Genomic DNA, 20,183 nt, shown 5'->3' with positions numbered 1-20,183 from the left:
AGAATGACAGAAAAAACCTACCCTAAATTGCGTTATACAAGGTGTTTATAAATGTTTCTAGCTTCAAGGGTGGCTATGAAATGTCAAAGAAATTTGCCGCTCATTACAAATGTGAGTTTCGATTTGTCAACTGACATTTGCAGTTAACCTCAAACATGAAGCAAAGTAAGTTTTGAGAAATAAACTATTCCAGTTGCGGTTTAAAACCTGAAAATTGAAAACTTGGGCACAAAACTGTAACCAAAACGTCATTGAAGTAAGTAACATTATAAATAATTTTCAAGATAGTTATATTCACTATGTAAACAAAGCGGCAAAATAGTGTACGACAGGAATTCCAAAACCACGCTTGATGCTAGAAACATTTATAAACACCTTGTACAATGTACACTTTGAATAAAATCGGCAAATCTTAAATTTCTGAAAAAGCAAAAATTAAAAAAAAAAGAATATAAAAATATATTTTTAGGAGACTTAAACTGAAAATAAAATTTTTAGGCCTTAAAAGCGGCCTAAAAGTGAGTCTTTTCTGGCCGCAAATATTTTCGGCCGATCTATGGTGGCGCCATCTATCCATAGTTTTGCACATTACATCAAGATGCCGATATTACCCTCAATTTGATAATTATTTGGGTCAAATCAAATCGACAAACTGCTGTAAAGTGCAACAAAGACGTGTTGAATTATTGAAGATGAACATGTCTAGCAAAAAGCACATCAAACCTAATTCATACAAATTGTGAAGCTACACGTGCTGAAACTGCAAATGTAAATAAAGAAAATATGAACTTTTTTGAAAGATTCATAAATATTTACAATTATTCAGTTGTTATAATTGATTAAATCAATAAATCATAAATAAAAATTAATTAACTTGTAAATTGAATGATGTCGCCTAAAAAATCTTGTGTGTAACACGGCCAAAAAAGAACCACTTTTTGGTCTTGATACACAAATAGCTATTTTAGGCGACTTAAACTAAAAATGGAATTTTTAGGCCTCAAAAGCGGCCTAAAAGGAAGTCTGGCCGCAATCATTTTTGGCCGGTCTATGGTGGCGCCATATATCCATAGTTTTGCTTATTATATCAAGATACCGACATTATCCCCATTTTTTTAATTTTTTGGGTAAAATCAAATCGACAAACTGCTGTAAAGTGCAACAAAGACGTGTTGAATTATTGAAAATGAACATGTCTAGCAAAGCTAGTTCATGCAAATTGTGAAGCTACACATGCCGAAACTGCAAATGTAAATAAAGAAAATATGAACTTTTTTGAAGGATTCATAAATATTTACAATTATACAGTTGTTATAATTGATGAAATCAATAAATCATATATAAAAATTAATTAACATGTAAATTTAATGATGTCGGCTAAAAAATCTTGTGTGTATCACGGCCAAAAAGTGCCATTTTGCCCTCGCCTTCTTTAAAAAAAGGCTCGGCCAAAAAAGAATCACTTTTTGGTCTTGGTACACAAATAGCTATTTTTAAATTTAATTACTATTGTAGACGAGACTTCAAACTAAAATCATTCTTTTTGTACATCAAAAACTCTATAAAGGTGCTTTTACACACAAATCGACTTGCACCCACCAGTTTGTGCAATTAAATCGTTATGCGTAAGAATTTAAATTATGCAAATTTTAAAAATTGGCTTATGCAAAATCTGTCTACAGAAAATTGTAATGTTTTCGATATTTATTTGGTCAGATGACATTGCTTGTACTTTTGGCGACACCGAAATGTGAACCACTTTTTCGTTGCTATGGATTTTTCTCTGAATTTCCATAATGTAAATCAGACTTTGACCAGTGGCGTTCTTTTTAATTTTTCTCTAAACATTTTATTTTATTTATACAACTACTAATTTACTAACTCGTGCTCTTAGCGACCGATTTTCATCAAACTTTGCAATAGCTCTTGATTTTTCGACTGCAGTTCAATGTTTAGGCGATTTTAACTAACTACTCATTGTCATAAATGACAATTAGAAGTGCGCCTATGATTTGAAGTGAAAATTACGCTAGACAATTTTGCCGTACAAATTTCGTTGTCGTCGATAGTAAACAGTGCAATAATTATATTGTTGAAGAACCTACATATAAACTATGAAGTAAAGAATAAATACAAAAAATCCTTTGGTTCAATAAAGTAATTGAAAGTTAATCATTTAATAATGAAAATCTGTCAGAGTAATGTGAATCAAAGCATTGTTTTTTTCTCCACCAATCGCAAAACAAGAAATTTCAGGCAAGGCAGTTAAATTCCGACAGAACGAAAAACATGATTGCCCTTATTTCCTTCTTGAAGAAATCTCCCGTCCACTCTTCTAGAATTCTCCCGATGTCCAAATCAAATCTCGCTGCACATTCCGCTCATCGTCTCTATATTTATTCGTCCACTTCTCACTTATTCTTCCGTCCTTTATTTACGTTTCATAATCTTTTAAGCCTTTTTGTTGTGAAAACACTCCACAAGCACGGTACTAAAAGCCGAAGCTTGTCAAAGTTTGTCGCTTGAAGTCGAGTGATGATGTGTGCAGATAAGAGTTGCCCTTTTGGTCGGCGTGAGAATGAAGGCGAAGAAATTGGAAGATGCCGAGTCTGAAGGGCTCCTTGTAGTTGCTATGAACAGAGGGTATAAATAGAGGTTCCAGTACTAGACGGTCCATTCCATCGTGTTGTACTGCGAAAGCGGTACCTCGAGTCGCGTCTCGGTTTTCTCGGCGATCATCTCGCGCCACTTTGTGTGTGTTTCAAGTGCAAGATCAAGCTAAGGAGCACTAAGGCGATTTTTTAAGGATGCAGTTTCATCGGAGGCGGCACTTTATGTAAGTACTAATTTTTTAGATTTTTTTTCATCTGATTAATTTGCTAGTTGTGACAGCTTTATCGCTTTTTAATAGCTTATATTTCAAGCGTTGAAGTTATTGGTACTTAATATCGGTCACAATTCAATCACCCGTTTTATATCCAAGGATATCTAAATTAAGTTTATTGGTGTGATCAGATTTTGATTACGAAGACATGCACGTATTTATTTATCCTATTAAAAAATACGATAGAAATAAGAAATAATTAGGTAGGTACAAATTTTTAGTGCTAAAATTCATCAAATCAATTCAAGCAATAATGGATTTATAATACATTTTATAAGTAGATGGAATCTGTTCTCTTTATTATTAGCTCACTGATTCTTGTATCTGGAAAATAATTCTGTCGAAAAGTATGTTCCGTTTGTTTAATATTGCATTTATTATATTATCTTGTTGCATGATATGAAGGTCTTCACCATTTATATATTTTCTCGGTGTATTTTAATTAAGATTAAATTTATTTTTGTTGGATTGTGAACTTTGAAGCTGTGCGGATCGAGCAAATGCTCCTGTTTTATATCATATCGGTTAATTTAAATAGAACACCTACTTGTTCCAATTTTATCGATAATGAATTCTTGAAAAAATTTAAATTTGGTATCTGTAATGAAACTAAGAATAATTACGTACAGAGTGCAGAGACGGTAATTTTATTGCCGGATGAGTTATTTTTAGAAAACATGTTTAATTTTACGTTCATGCGGAAGGTTAAAATAAACGGATTTTTAATAATCTGAAAACCATTAATTTTTCTCTAAACTATTGTGGCAGTTTGTCTGTTTATCTACTTGATTAACTTTATTTGAAATACTTGTAAAATTTAATTAGATTTGGCTTGTTATTACAGTCAGTTTCGCGAGAAAAAAAAAGTAAAATATTAGATATTAAAACCTCACAACTCATTCTTTCAATTAAAATTAAAGATAAAAAATAAATGGCAACTCATTATACTAATTAATATCTATTATAATAAAATCGAAAAAAAGTATATATGTATAATACCATTACTTGAGATGGTGTGGAAAATATATGGCACTGCTTTAGAACGACCTGATACTTATGTTTTCTTGTTCTACAGGGTGATTTTTTAAAAACGGCAGGCGTTGTAGAATTTTTATTTATGAACCGATTTCAAAAATTTTAAAAACAAATTAAATGGTTTTTTATTTATTATAAACTGATGATTTTAAAAATTTTCTAAATGTCTTTTAGTATCTTTTGGGCGATACTCAACTTTCTTATTTTAAATTGGAACCCATTTTTTTTTTCATAATTTGGAAGATATTAATTTTCTTGATTTAGAAATGTGTAATATGTTCTACTTTTACAAAAAATATTTAAAAAAAAATTATCAAAATTGAAAAAAAATAAGCAATAAAAGTTAATAAAATCTAGGTGCATGGTGTCAAATAAAAGAATGCCGTTATTGTAATGTCAAAAAGCAGCAAATAACAGAAAGGATTGGCAATTTTTTTGAATTCATTAATAACGAAAGACAATAATAATTACAAATCAGAAAAAGAATCTACCTAATTTAATTAAAAAACTGTTGAAACGCCATTTCGTTTTTTTCATTGCACAATTGACACCTACGAGAAATGCATTGTGCATTGTAAGGTGTAGCCCCATCTTGTTGAAAGAAAACTTGTTCTTTCTGTTATTTGCTGCTTTTTGACATTACAATAACGATATTGTGTTATTTGACACCACGCACCTATATTTTATTAATTTTATTGCTTAAATTTTTTCATTTTTGATTTTTTTTTTAATATTTTTTGTAAAAGCAGAACATATTAGACATTTCTGAATCACGAAAATTAATATCTTCCAAATTATGAAAAAAAAATATGGGTGCCAATTTAAAATAAGTTGAGTATCGCCCAAAAAATACTAAGACATTTAAAAATTTTTTAAAATCATCAGTTTATAGGAAATTAAAAACCATTTAATTTGTTTTTTAAATTTTTGAAATCGGTACATAAATAAAAATTCTACAACGCCTGCCATTTTTAAAAAATCACCCTGTATATTTATTTTCTCAACAACTATTTAAATAGGAGAATTTAAATAAATTCGAAAACTAATACAAGGTGTTTATAAATGTTTTTAGCATCAAGGGTGGCTATGAAATGTCAAAGAAATTTGCCGCTCATTACAAATGTGAGTTTCGATTTGTCAACTGACATTTGCAGTTAACCTCAAACATGAAGCAAAGTAAGTTTTGAGAAATAAACTATTCCAGTTGCGGTTTAAAACCTGAAAATTGAAAACTTGGGCACAAAACCATAACCAAAACGTCATTGAAGTAAGTAACAATATAAATAATTTTCAAGATAGTTATATTCACTATGTAAACAAAGCGGCAAAATAGTGTATGACAGGAATTCCAAAGCCACGCTTGATGCTAGAAACATTTATAAACACCTTGTACAGTTGCGGCGGATGAAAAGTAAGACAAAATGACAAGTTCAAAATTTTGTCTTTGTAAAACCACCTATGAATGAAGTTTTTGAAATGTCAGTTCGATTGTCATTGAGACAGGACAAGCTTGATGCTAGAAACATTTATAAACACCTTGTACATGGATGATGGATGATAATGGATGATTATTCACAGAAGTAATCTTTATTTATCAAGTAAGGCATTAAAATAAAAAAAATCGTCAACATCGATAGAACCGGAAGCAAATTAATTTTTCGAACAAACTTGTAACTTTTATTATTTAACAACTAATTAGTCAAATATTTATCCAGCAATAAATGATTATTGTGTTATTAGTTATGTATATATGATATAGGCATCGTCGATTTTAAAATCCTTCGGCAACAAATTGCACCAATTTATTGTGTTATAATAACGGTGTGTACACGCATTTATTTGTTACACAATTACAGAACAAAATAACATTATCTGGTTAATAATAATAATGAAATTACATAATGGTAGGTGTTTAAACGTACTCATTATCGAACGCTGGTTCATTTTAGTTAAGTCAGCTTTTTGCTGCATAAATGTCTCCCCGATATAATAACAAATGTAAATTGCGAGATGACTACATTAAATTTCCAGGTCTGAAAATTAAATTGCATGAAAAATTGCAGCGTGTCAAACAACCATTACAAATTTGATATTTGCATGGAACATGAAAGAATTCACGTTAAGTTGAAGAAACTCGAAACAAAAATCCAACAGTCGCGAGGTTGGTTGGCATTGATCCGTGTTTGCCTAGTCAAATCAAATATTATGTGCAGTCGATTTGTTCAACGTTCTTTACAAGGACCTAATTTTTGCATGCGTTTGAATATAATTGGCGAAAGGAATGTTAAATTTGACATCCTGGGTGCTAACGAAATCCAATCAGGTTCTCAATGGATTTTTACGACGTTCTTATGAAGGATGAGTGTCTTGTATGGTCTCTTATGTAACGCTGGCGAATTTTTAGCAGAAATTAGTATGCAAGAGACTGATTCAAAGAACTTCAAATGCAAGATTATGCGCTATGACCATTTGGACGGACGGACAGACAATGCATCTCTGTCCGAATTTGTGGCCTTGGACGTCCAACAAGAACGTCTGGTGCAAAAAATGAAGAAACACGACACCATCCGGTGGGGTTCCTCGAAGTAGAGGATTTCAATGGGGTTAAGATTTGAATGGTGCAACTCATTATGGTTCTTTATTGTACCATTTTAATTAATCTTCGTCGTCGGGCGCGTTTGCGGTTATTTCATCCAGAGATTTCGCGGATTTTTTGTATGCTCAATTAACAGAATCTGTTTTAAACGACAAGAGAAACTTCATTCCTGTGAACAAATTGAAGCTGAAGAATATTAATGATGTGTGCTGCTTTTCTTATTGTAAAACAATAAAGTTTAATGGTCACGTTATTATTGGAATTAGTATTTCCTTGCAGCGGTCTTTACAAAGATCATTTAAAAAAACATTTAACTCATTAATTTTTAAGCAATAAAGCCTGCTATGCTTGATGATATAAAGTGTTTTCGTTGATCTCTGTAATTTAATGCTAGTTTAATGAAAGGGTAAATTGTGTTTAATATTGGTGGGTGTTCTGCAAAAAGTGTTATAAAATGGCCAAGTTGTCGTTACAATATAACGGCACTACACATTCAAGTGCATGAATTTGTGCACTTGCAATAACAAAAATTCATTAGCAGAAGTCAGATTTTATTACACGCTAATATTAACTCTTTTATGGTGCAATTTCTGTGTTAGTTAGAGTTAACTCGAAGCAGCAGAGTTGTAATCAGTTTAATGAAATTAATTTTGTTCTTAATTTTAAGCGCATCTCATGTGGTGTAAGTATTGGTTTTTTCAAAAACGAAGACTCACGGTCATGATATTTAATTAATGAATTACGAACAAAACACCTCTTTATAGTCGTAAATAATACAAACTGGCTATTTTGCTTATAGTAATGACAGTCTTTACGATTGTGTGTCAAAGCAATTTTTTTAGTTGTACTTTCTTTCCCATAATCGTTATTTAAACAAATAATCGTATAAAATATTATTATTTAATCAAATGAATTTAATGAAATTCGATTATAATTGTATTAGGTTTCTCGTCCGAATAATCACTTATAATAACTTGTAGTAACGCTCTAGCGTGGCCCAAATCCGCGCATATTTCTAAGGAAAAAAAATCAAAAAATAAAGCAATTCAAATATACCGCCACATTCTTGCCAACCCTGGCACAACTATATCTCTAGGCGGCAGCCATACTTCATTATGTTTAAAGCATTAAGCCCTATTTAGCTAAAATTGCAACGTCTCCAATTGGGGCAGATATGTTGGGATGGGAGGGAAGTGATTATTCGGACGAGAAACCTAATACAATTATAATCGAATTTCATTAAATTCATTTGATTAAATAATTGTATGGCGGTTTCTCGTCCTCTAATCACTTATAATAACTTGTAGATGTTTAAAGCTGCGTTGCGATTTTTCCCTTAGACAATCATCAAAAAATAAAAATATTTAGTGATGTGTGGAAGAATACATGAATACGATTAAAGGATTTACTAAAAAATTAGTGATGCTACCCTACATTAATTATGCTCCTTCCAAAGGTGGTATGTACCTTGTACAGGTCAATTATAAAACCCTTCGAAGGACAAGGATTGTTCTGCCTAACCAGCGGTCTTCCAAATTACATCTATGGAAATTCCCTGCCTTTTAACAACTAAGTTAGACATATGTCTTGCAAAATGAGAATATTTCTCAATATCAATACCAGCTGCAGAGAGAGAGTACTCTTGATCCATCTACTGATATTTTGACTAGTTGCCTTCCTGAGGTTTATCTGGGTACCTAAGAATGAATATTCAATACCTCCATGAATGAACTCTTGTAACGTAGTAAAATGGACGCTACGAGTGAGTTTTCATCTTCTTAAAAAAAGAGAAGCTGTAACAGGGGTGAATATCCGCTTGTGAGCTAGTGTTTAATGCATTTAAAATCTTGATTTTATCCTCTCCATTTTGGTAACAAAAAATTTGCACCCGATGAGCAGTACCCAAAAGTCAGTGTTTACCTCGCTTGTAGGACAAATTAATGAAACAATTTAAGATTTTAGAATTAAAACCAAAAATAAGATATATTGAAGCACTTGAGAAAAGCTGCATCCATACGTCTTCATATTTGAACTTTCCTGTTCTCAACTTACAGATCCTTTAGGTACATATATTATTAAGAGGGGATAATGACAGACAATCTGGTATAACCAAACAAAGCAACGTGCCGATCTGTGACATCGTAACTATTGTTTTGAAAATAAAAACATTTTGTAGGAAAGACAAGCATGACTTCATTCTCCTTCTTCTTTTCACGATAGTCCTACCACCAATTGTGTGTGTTGATCTGTAATCGATACTAAAAAACAAGGTTTACTTCAGCATCAAAACCATGCTTGTAACGGCCAGTTGGGAACCACTAATATGCCTTCAGCTTGGTCGTTAAAGATCTATTTAGAGTAAGAAAAAATTTGTCAAAGTTACTGTAAATAAATGCATCTATCGCTAAGGAATTTAAATCTCTTAGCCACGAAAAATATGTATCATATTGGTATTTCAAATTGAACACAAACTGATCCAAAAACCTGTACAATCTGATTAAAAATTGTATAATTTGGTTTCCATCGAGATCATTCAAGGATCGAGATCAGCGAAAACATTTCGTTAGAAGAAATGTACAAAGCATCCAACCATCTTCCTATGCTCGCAAAATTGGCAATCCTTCTTGTTAGCCTGAAAAGTTGTGAATTCCTATTCAATTTATGTAAGAGAAGACTGTTGTGTTGTCCTTTCTCAATGAAAAACATTACCTCATTACAGCTTCGCAAACTTTGACGAAGCACTTGGTACCTAAATAACTGTCAAAAGTTCAAGATCATTGTTGTAAAGGGTTTTTGGTTCATTGCTGAGCCTCAGCGACATTTTTGTTTCTATTTTGGAGTTCCTAACTGTGGAAATTCCACAAGACAAAAAAAAAAACCATTCATATATCCTCAGTTTATACCTGCAAACTCCTAAAAACCAGATTCTGTAACCAGCAGTCGGTACGAACAGTTTGGTCACTGCGTCGTCACCCTCGTCACCCTAGTTTTTAACATAGAACTCCACCAGCCATAGTGCCCGACCTGAGCTGGATGCAGCGTACTTTCAATTTCCAATGATTCATTTCGTATTGAATTATATGCTTTTGCAATATTCGAGTGCCACCCTTCAAGATCCTGTGAACTGCTTTAGCAATCAACATATTGGAGTTATATTTTCTGAGGACTTGGTGAAAAATAAGTAAATTCCCCTTGAAAAATTTGCACATAGAGCTATCCGTATTTTACTGCTGGATATGCTGATACCAAAAGTGCTAACCAATAAGTAAATGTCCCAACGGTACATGTGAAGTGTCGTTGAAAACATCAAATCTTCTTGGAGATTTTAGTTTTCTTGTCGTCAAGTAAAAGAATAAGAATGTTGATAGTATCAAAAACGACGACCTAAAAATTTGTCTTGGAAGAGAAGTGGATTACTTTTGTCTCTGTTTGTAATGAAACCAAGTTCCTCTAATAGAGTTGTTGTTAGTATCGGATTGGATGAACACTGTGTGTGAGTATCTTCAAGTATCCTATCGGGGTAACATCTAAATAGATGATACAGAGGATGCCTTTGTTTCCTAGCCAAATTGCAACGAGTTTCATTATTTTAGTAAAAAACCAGTAGAGCTGAGTTCAGCTCAAAATCAACCAGCCAAATTCATACAGTATATCCTGAAACCAAAATCTGAAAGATACTTTCGGTGTCCACTACGAACGGAAACAAAATAGGTTAATTTTGCCATAAAATTACTTCGCTTCAAGGACTTGATTCTGTACGATAGTCCTCCATTATAAATGAAAAGGATCAACAATGTTTATCAGCTCTCTAGGGTTCAGTATGAACCGATTACTGTCACAGGGCTTTTCTACTAGGAAGTGGTAGTTTGGGGTGAGGTTCCATAATCAGATTGTCCCCTTGCGAATTAAATCGTCAATGGCCTTGAAATTCCTATGTGTTTTGTTAAAGAGACTAGTGATTGAAGAACCAGATTGTTATGGAGTTTTAAGAAAGGGAATTTTTAACCCTTAATCCATCAGAAATGACCAAGTGATTGGTAATTTGTTTCCATTTCTGAAGAGTGCTGTGGCACCTACAACGAATATACTTACGGTATATTTCCGTCTTGTACCACGACTCTCTCGTTCAATACGACGAGGCTCTCCGGTTTAACGATGCCCATGGCTGTCTCCTTAAGTTCGCTTACTCCCCCCCCTTTTCTTTGAACAAACCTAGCTGGAAACCTTGGTTGAGAGACACCCTGAACGTTTGGCGTGCTAGCTCCATAGCCCTGGCCATTTTGATACGTTCTCATAGACCTGAACAAAAAACTTGGTTTGATGGAAGGGACAGCTACAACGGCGCTACAGAGGCATAAGCCTAAGGCGACGCTTTCAACAGTATGTAATACATCTTTGTCTGTATTGTTTACTTTGACTTGTACATCTGTTGAATAAAATACATTTTAGTACTACTGTTACAACCTGTCCTACAGATGTTGAAGGGTAAGTAAGTAAGCTTTGCCGTCGTTCGACGGATAATTTCGACAGGGGTCAGTTAGTAAACGACATGAGTCTACATGGTTCATGGTACTCATAGTTTCCTTCCTTATATTGTAATTGTTGTCATCGTTTTTTCCTGAAAGACGGTTACCTTTTCCAACTGGTTTTGGAAACCTGCAAAAGTCAAATCCTGGCGTAGTTTGTTAGCGGATGACAGCAATTAGTTGTTGGCAGATGACAGCAGGACGTTCTGAACCAACTTACGGGGCTTTGAGGACTGAGCAATTTGTTGAAGTGGCTATTTTGGACATCATTGTCTCCCTAGGACCATAGGACCCGTTTTACTGAAGATTGATGCAGTTGAAATTCTTAAAGCTGGGGACGTGATGGGTCCTCTCCAAGAGTGTTCAGGATTTCCGGCCCCAGCAACTCGACAGTTTTATTTCCAATCTTGAGAAACTGGAGTTAATTGATGCCACTTTAACACTATCCACGAATTTGGGGTGAAAGAGGTTTGCCACGTGGATAGTGCGGGGTTCTGGGGTTTGTACTCTGCAAGAGCTTTACCCGTATGTGACTGGGATCGCCACGCGAACCCCCTAAAACCCACGATGTTGAGGTTCTGGATGGCCCCGTTCATCTAACCTCAATTCCCGGGTTTTCAAGCGCTTTGCAAAATTCCTGCGGGAAACATGCTCGTCCTCTGAGTCGGAGGTGACTCTATGCTGTTTATGTTTGTCCATTTTTGCTTCTAAAGCTACAAAAAAACGAATTAATACCTGAATATAGTGACAAACACACTTGCGGTTTGGGCGCGCAAAACGTAATGAAGTATGGCTGCCGCCTAGAGATATAGTTGTGCCAGGGTTGGCAAGAATGTGGCGGTATATTTGAATTGCTTTATTTTTTGATTTTTTTTCCTTAGAAATATGCGCGGATTTGGGCCACGCTAGAGCGTTACTACAAGTTATTATAAGTGATTAGAGGACGAGAAACCGCCATACAATTGCTGCTTGTCGCACATGTTTTCTATTTCTAACATAATTATATGGACAAAATAGTTATTTATGTACCAAGGTCAAAAAGTGTTTCTTTTTTGGCCGAGTCTTTTTTTAATGGCCGAGGCGAGGGCAAAATGACACTTTTTGGTCGTGATACACACAAGATTTTTTTAGGCGACATCATTAAATTTACAAGTTAATTAATTTTTATTTATGATTTATTGATTTAATCATTTATAACAACTGAATAATTGTAAATATTTTTGAATCCTTCAGAAAAGTTACATTTGCAGTTTCAGCATGTATAGCTTCACAATTTGTGTGAATTGGGTTTGATGTGCTTTTTGATGTTGTTGCAGCAGCACTGCTATCCGTGTTCATTTTCAATAATTCAACACGTCTTTGTTGCACTTTATTGCAGTTTTTCGATTTGATTTTACCCAAATACTTATAAAATTGGGGGTAATAGCGGTATCGTGATGTAATATGCAAAACTATGGATAGATGGCGCCACCATAGATCGGCAAAAATGTTTGCGGCCAGAAAAGATTTACTTTTAGGCCACTTTTGAGGCTTAAAAAGTCCATTTTCAGTTTAAGTCGCCTAGAAAAAGTTTTTTCAAACGTCATAAAAGTGACACATTATCTAGCTCGATTGTCAGGGTATACGTTTCACTTATATGCTTAAGCAGAACACAGCACTTTATATGCTTGGGCTCCACCGCAACCATAGAAATGTTTCCATTGCACTACGATTCTGCATGAAAACATTTTTTTTTATTGTTTGCAAAAAAAATCGTATATGCCATTCAGAGCAAAAATGGCTTTGTGTGCTTCGCCTGTTAATGTCTGGCAGACACGAACAAGCTCAGCTCACAAAGCTTCATTTTTACTCTTAATGACATAATATACTATAATTTCAATTAAAAATTTAATTTAGCTTTTGTAAACCGGTTCAAAATCCAAAATTTGTAACTCCAATTTTTTATTTACCTCTAATTACATCTTAAAATTCTTAATATTTTTTAACATTATTCTTAACTACCTTTTAAATTTTTTTTATTAACTTTTAACATTTGCATAACATAACTATTTACACTATTCTAAAAGAATCAATTTGATTGTTTACTTTAGATGATAAGGTGATTTCTTCTGACTCCATGATGTAACAAAGTATGTAAAGTATTTATTCATAATATCATAATCTAATAAATTATTTCTTTTATGACCACATACTTCAACCTAATTAATTATTGTAATTTCTAGGATATCTTAACTCACTTTAATAGATATTTATATACAAAATAAAAAAAGAAAGAAAAAGAAAAATAATGTACATAACTCGTCGGAAAGTCTTTCTTGCACTCGTGCGAAATTGGTCACTTTCCGTACTCCTTATGTAAATATCTATTAGGATACAAGTTTAAACAGTCATTCTTTATTGCATGAGTGGCTGGTTTAAAGCAAGAGTTTACGAGTTTACGCTTTAGAAAATGTTTAAATAATTAAAATTTGACAGCTGATTTGTGGTTCCATGTAAGATGTGTGCAATAGACAAAGTTTATTAAACGGCTACTTTTTGAACCAAAATCTGTTCAAAAAACACCTACTTTTGCGAAATTTGCGAAATGGTACTATTTAACGCACGGGTAGAAAACAAGATTTTTCTCACAATCACAGAAAATGAGATGTAAGAGTTTTGACAATTATTTTTTTGACACTTCATTTGGCAAAATGCCTGCACAGTTTGCCGCAAATAGAGGAGAAGATCTAAATTTTGATTACCACTTTTTTTTGCCTGTAGATCATACAAAATTAATGATAAAATTACAATAACACTGAAAAGTACTAACTCGAACGGTTGTATTTCAATTGACCTAATGCACTGTTTCAGACTCATTTCACTGGGTGGCAGCCTTTTTTTGTACCTTAAACTTTGCTAGTCGGATTTTAGACCCTAGTCGATATTTGAATCTTTTCCTCTATGCATGAAATCTCACAAAAGTCAATAAATCATCTACAAATGAGGTACAAAACGATTATTTACTATTAATTTCATTGCCTCTCAAAATTATTGTAAAAAGCCCGAATTTTTGTGAGTGTAAAAATTCGCATCAAAGTACGCGGTTCAAACCAATTATGATTTGCATAGATTTTCATCATTTTTTATATTTTTTATAGCGAAATTTTGTCTAAACTAAAAAGAAAAACATTAGAAAACAATAAGGTTTTTTTAAGAGTGAGATCACCATCAACATCAAATCCAAGGGACTAACATTTATGTCCATTAGTGTGTACATTTACTTGTTTACATTTGATCTAAACTAAAGTCAGTTTTTTTTTCAAAAAACCACCAACACCGCAATCTTCTTCTGCATTACAACCGGCAACGTTGCCTAGGGAGATTTTTGGTGAGAAAATAGTTGTCAAATTTTTGACATTTCTGAAAATTAGGCAGTGTTTCCGTTAAAAACGTTCTTTTACAGCCTGTTGGATTGCAAATCAAAGGATTTAGTAGTGAAAAGACTCGACACGGCCTGAAAGGCCGTTTTGTGTAATCAAAATGTCAATTAGGCAGTTAAACTATTTGATTTTATCACCAAAAAGTCACTACCGGCGATGTTGCCGGTTGTAAAGTGCTGGGAGAGTGCGGTGTTGGTGGTTTTTTAATAAAAAAACGGACTTTACTACTTGTCCATCGTAGTTTTTGCGGTTCGCGGATTTCTTGTGGAACCTAACCCCCGCGAACGGCGAGGTCTGACTGTATTTCATTTCAGTTCCAATTATCACATCATGAGATTTCTCAATACTTTCATCGATTTTTGGTGGCAGCATTTTAAAGTTAGTGAAAATCTCTTATAAAATGTTGTCCTTAAAAATATGTATTAACAGCGACGATATGTATAATAAAATATGCAAGATGACTAAAACATTATTTTTCTATTTCGCGTTCATAATGAAGATATTTCGATACGCGTTTGAGCGTATTTCGGTATCGTAACGGACCAATCCCGTGCCAATATTTCCAGGAACTTATATTTTTCTTAGGTTTGCAGCAGACAAACCGTCACCCTGCCGTCAACGTTGACAATTTAGATTTTGGTTTTGATAATCCATGATAAATCGATCAATACACTATTATTTCTTGTTATACTTGGCTTAATAATTCATCGGAGAAAAACTCTTTGGATGCAAGAGAACCATCATGATCATGATCAACTTCTTTGCTCTCTTGGCTCTCTTGCGCTCCGGTAACCTCAAAACGTCACACCTGTCAAACTGACTGAAATTGGATTTGGCTACTTCGATTTTTTTTCTCGAACATTTTGCTAATGCCAACTACCCTAAAATTCCCTAGATTTCAAATTAAGTTTTTTCGTTTAAAATAAGGCGAAAATGAAAAAATACCGTATGATACTTGTTCATAATGCATTTTGCCGCACTTACTACTTTACTTAAAAACGTGCGTGCGGCAAAGTGTTTATTATGAAACGCGTTTCATAATATACTAATATGAATTTGTACGATTAGAATTCAAAAGGTGATATAACTCCATTGAGAATATTCTTGTGCATAGAATGAAATGAGCAATTCCTTCAATAACCATAAAGATTTTCCTTTTGAACATTAAAAAACATTACACATTCCCGTAAACAATAAATGGTTATTGTGGCTATTAAAAAAAAATCAATGAAACTGTTTTTGCATTCTAACTCTGCACTGTCAATTTAAATAGGTTCTAACTTTAACACCCCAGAACATATGTGCTATTCACACACCTTCGGTACGAAAGAACCAATAGTATTATAAATATCATTATCAAGATGAAGGTTTAAACCCACACATTAGTTATTAGCAACAGGTACCACAGTTAGGTCCAACTCGAGCAATGCACTTGTACTCCAACGGTAGCGACCTTTAATGTTTACATAAAGCAAACAATTAAATAACATGCAATGTTGGCAACGGTATAACGGCCTTTTACCTGTTTTAAAGAACCTTCGCAAAGCTCTGGCTCGTGCCTCCACATTGTGTGCTTTTTATGACTACCCGGTGCTAAATAATTCTTGTGTATCTTTCGATTATAACCTTCAAGAACATGTCACTAGAGATGATGGGAATTTAACGGGTTCATAGTAAAAAACACTCCTATAGAATCTTAGCAAGGGTTACATGACATGCTGTGTTTCTAAAGGGGTTTATAGGGTAGGTGTGGCGCTGAAATATAAAAGAGTCATTAAGGTGACCAATAAAAAGTTTATTCTGGCATGTCTCGTTGTAAAATTCGTTCAGAACAAGCTATTGTCTTCATATTACCAAGGTAATAAGACCCTGTTTGATATGACAGAGGAATTTATTTATTGGATGTGAAGTGAAATTGCTTGGTTGGAGTGGTAGACAGCGCGTCTCGGAATCTTCCCACTCTTCGATAACGTGCACGATGACACTCGCGGTGTTTACAAGTCGGAATGCTAATAACCTCGTTGTCATTAAACATGTTCACAAAGCTTCGAGTTGAGTCGTAAAATGTAAAAATATAAGAGGCTGTTGTAAAAGGACTTGGAATTCAATTTATCGTTACTTTCATTGATCAAAAGAGATTTCGTGCTTTACTAAGTTAAAATTGCACACAACTGGTTGTCGGACTTGACGTCTCAAGGTGCATTCCCAAGCAAACGATAAACGAAGATCTAGGGAAGATGAAGTAAAGTGATAAAGTAATTGGGCGTATTTTTTCATCATCCTAATTAGTTCAAATCATAATTCACGTACTTAACGAGGATTTGAATAATTTTGGCTTTCGATATTCGTTTTAATTTCTTGGGAACTGAAACTAAACTTTGGAACTCAAATAGTACATTAAAGAACGTGTTTTATAATGGACAATTTGGTGCACAAAACGGTGTACAAAACGAGCCGGAGGCGATTATAATGCCATTATAAAACAAGTCCTTTATACTATTTTTTCGAATTTGCACCCTTTTTTTAATAAAAAATTGAAATTTTCCAATTCTAAGAGTTTTCGTGTTACACGATTGGTAATGGTTTTGTAACCACGACTTGCCACTTGATTTTCAAATTCATTTGATTTTAAAATTTGACATTTATTGAGTTTCACTGTTACTGAATTTTAACCTAACCTCACAACCCATATTCACATCTATTATATTTAGGTACATATTATATCATATTATTATATTATTATTCACGCAGCAATTTATTAAACACAAATCCTAAAATCCGTAATGGTGAAATTGACCAAGAACTTGACAGGAAACGGGTGACAGCCAGACTAATTAGTTCTACCAATTCTTAAAAAACAAAATTTCCTACTTTGAGTTCTCTTATATTATAAATGTTTCTAGCATCAAGGGTGGCTATGAAATGTCAAAGAAATGTGCCGCTCATTACAAATGTGGGTTTCGATTTGTCAACTGACATTTGCAGTTAACCTCAAACATGAAGCAAAGTAAGTTTTGAGAAATAAACTGTTCGAGTTGTGGTTTAAAACCCGAAAATCGAAAACTTGGGCACAAAACCGTAACTAAAACGTCATTGAAGTAAGTAACATTATAAATAATTTTCAAGATAATTATATTCACCATGAAAATAAAGCGTCAAAATAGTATACGATAGAAATTCCAAAGCCACGCTTGATGCTAGAAACATTTATAAACACCTTGTACCTATAGTTCATACAGTGAGAGTTTGAATGACAGAAAAGTCACTAAATCTACGCAATAAAAAGTGTACTATACGCGCGAAATTTAAAATAACAAAATAACCCTAGTTACTGACAACCCTGTCAACCCATTTCGCGTAGGAATTTAGTGTTTTTAGTGTATTTTGTAGCATAATTTGCTGCCAACCTATATGTCAACTGTCGAAATGTCCCAATCTCTCACCGGATATACTATACAAGGTGTTTATAATTGTTTCTAGCATCAAGGGTGGAATTCCGGTCATACACTATTTTGCCGCTTTGTTTTCATAGTGACTATTTCCTTCGAAAAATTTAAGCCAATCAGAAAGCTGCAATGTTTTATTTTCAACCAATCACGATCAAGTTTTAGCGATAATACTGCACTAGTGCAATTATCGATAATTTGCATTAGTGCATATTATCAGATCCGGCATTTATGAATAAAAAGACTAAATTTAAAATTTTATTTCTTTTAAGAGAATGAACAATTGTTAAAGACACAGTTTGAATATAAAACTTTCTTTGATGTTGAAACCGATGTGTTTTCATTGCTGGTTGCATCAATTCCTGTTATTTCGCTGTTATCATTTCTTTAACGATTTCCTCGTAATGTTCACTATTTACTTGGAAGTAACTCTTTATTAAAGCATGATTTGAGTGTCCTGTAACCTTCATAATTAAATTTTCTGAAACACCAATCTTCGCAAGTTGGGTAACTGCTGCTACACGGTTGGAGTGATTTGATACTTTTACTCTTTTCGTGTCAATTCCTATAGCTTCTGCTACTTGCCTCGTCCTACAGGGCAGTTTTAAAAAAAAACCTTTTGAAGTTTCTTTTTCCCACGACGGATTAATGGTTAAGAAGAGACGTTCGCCTGTAATGTGCGGTCCTCTCTTTTCTTTTAACAATTTGAAAAGCCTGAAAAATTAGAATGAAGAAGTCTTTTGTTATCGTGCACTATTTTAAATACCTGATTGAACATTTGCTCAGGTCGGTGGTGTTTTGCACTAACCATCTCTTTTCTGTCAATCTGTGACTCCCTCCTTGCGCTGTTTTTGAAAATACGGGGTTATACGCTCTCTTGACTTGTTTATTATTTGTTCTGTATTCTGGCCAAAACGCGAATTTTTTTACAAAATTGTTGTCACAACAAACCCCTTGGATACCGGTCAATGAAAATGTGATTACAGTCAAGAATCGTTTAAAAATTTAAAAGAAACAGAATTTTTTAGTATCGATGAAATTTTTCTCAGGAAATAGTCTGCCAAAATACCCCCTCGTGCATGCCAAATTGCCTCCTAATTTGTCGACAATTTGACATGCACTCGAGATATTACTAATGAATATAACTATCTTGAAAATTATTTATAATATTACTTACGTCAATGACGTTTCAGTTACAGTTTTGTGTCCAAGATTTTGATTTTCAGGTTTTAAACCACAACTAACACTTTATTTATTTTGAATACCACATTTCAAGGTCATTATTCGTCCAAATGTATTGGGTTGTACTGTGAAAGGGTAGTTTTACGACTGTATGTTGGCACTGGTGTTGTCATCAGATGACAGACACTTGACAGAAATAATAACAACGATGAAGTTTATCAATTTTCGATGAATTGCATTCCTACCCCACTTTAAACGTATTGCCAACGGCCGCTAATTACCCTAAAGTCTACATACACTGCGCGCTCACATACACCTAGGTATAGGTATAGGTTCTTTACAAGGAGTAGAACAGTTTATTTCTCAAAACTTACTTTGCTCCATGTTTGAGGTTAACTGCAAATGTCAGTTGCAAAATTGAAACCCATATTTGGAATCAGCGGCAAATTTTTTTGACATTTCATAGCCACCCTTGATGCTAGAAACATTTATAAACACCTTGTATAAACGACTCCAAATTGAGTAGGTACTCTTATGAACCTATTAAAGCGGCAAATTCGAAAAAAGAATCTTGTAGTAATTACCACATCGAGTTCATCTTTTGGTCTAAGTCCTGACACTAAGTAATGAGAATATAAAGTGTGAAAAACAGTGATGAGGTAATGAACGATTAATTATAGTCCTGGAGTGAAGTAATTTAATGACAGTATCTAGAACGTGTTGTGTAACTCCCATAAACAGATTTCTTTGGATTTACCTCTAGAATTTATGCCCAAGTAGCATTTTATTTCTTAATTTTCTATAGTTCTTGAAGTTTTTGAGTGATTTGACGTTTATTTGATTTTGGGTGAATGCCAGTTCATTATAAATGAACGCAAATGGCAAGTGTTTGATGCCTCATTTTCACGAAAAACAGCTTGTTATATTTATGCCATCTGGTGTCAGTCTCTGAATGTGTTCTGGGAGAGTAAACAGTTAACCATAACGAGGGAATAAAAATAATTTTTTGAAAAATTTACTTTTTTTAACTGTATTTTTCAGTTTTGATATTGCAGCGTAATTACCGCTTAGCTGGTTCGTTCAAATGAAAAACAA

The 20,183-nt window shown here is 33.7% G+C and overlaps 1 protein-coding gene across 4 annotated transcripts in view; it reads left to right on the top strand.

Moving 5' to 3' along the window:
• Positions 1–2,653: 2,653 nt before the first annotated feature.
• The window catches only part of Ppn (proteoglycan-like sulfated glycoprotein papilin), a 105,618-nt gene continuing 88,088 nt past the window's right edge, over positions 2,654–20,183 (top strand). For all 4 annotated transcript variants that reach the window (XM_088049472.1, XM_088049473.1, XM_088049477.1 and 1 more), the window contains exon 1: positions 2,654–2,836. In XM_088049472.1, the coding sequence (XP_087905598.1) occupies positions 2,808–2,836 (29 nt within the window). In that variant the 5' untranslated portion in view covers positions 2,654–2,807. The remainder of the gene's footprint in view (positions 2,837–20,183) is intronic.

Source organism: Gnatocerus cornutus, chromosome 1 (genome assembly GCF_029298725.1).
Source record: "Gnatocerus cornutus isolate USDA-ARS CGAHR chromosome 1, icGnaCorn1.1, whole genome shotgun sequence".
In the NCBI taxonomy this organism is placed as follows: domain Eukaryota; kingdom Metazoa; phylum Arthropoda; class Insecta; order Coleoptera; family Tenebrionidae; genus Gnatocerus; species Gnatocerus cornutus.
Note: the sequence above shows the minus strand (reverse complement) of the source record. Positions and strands in the feature narration are given on the sequence as shown.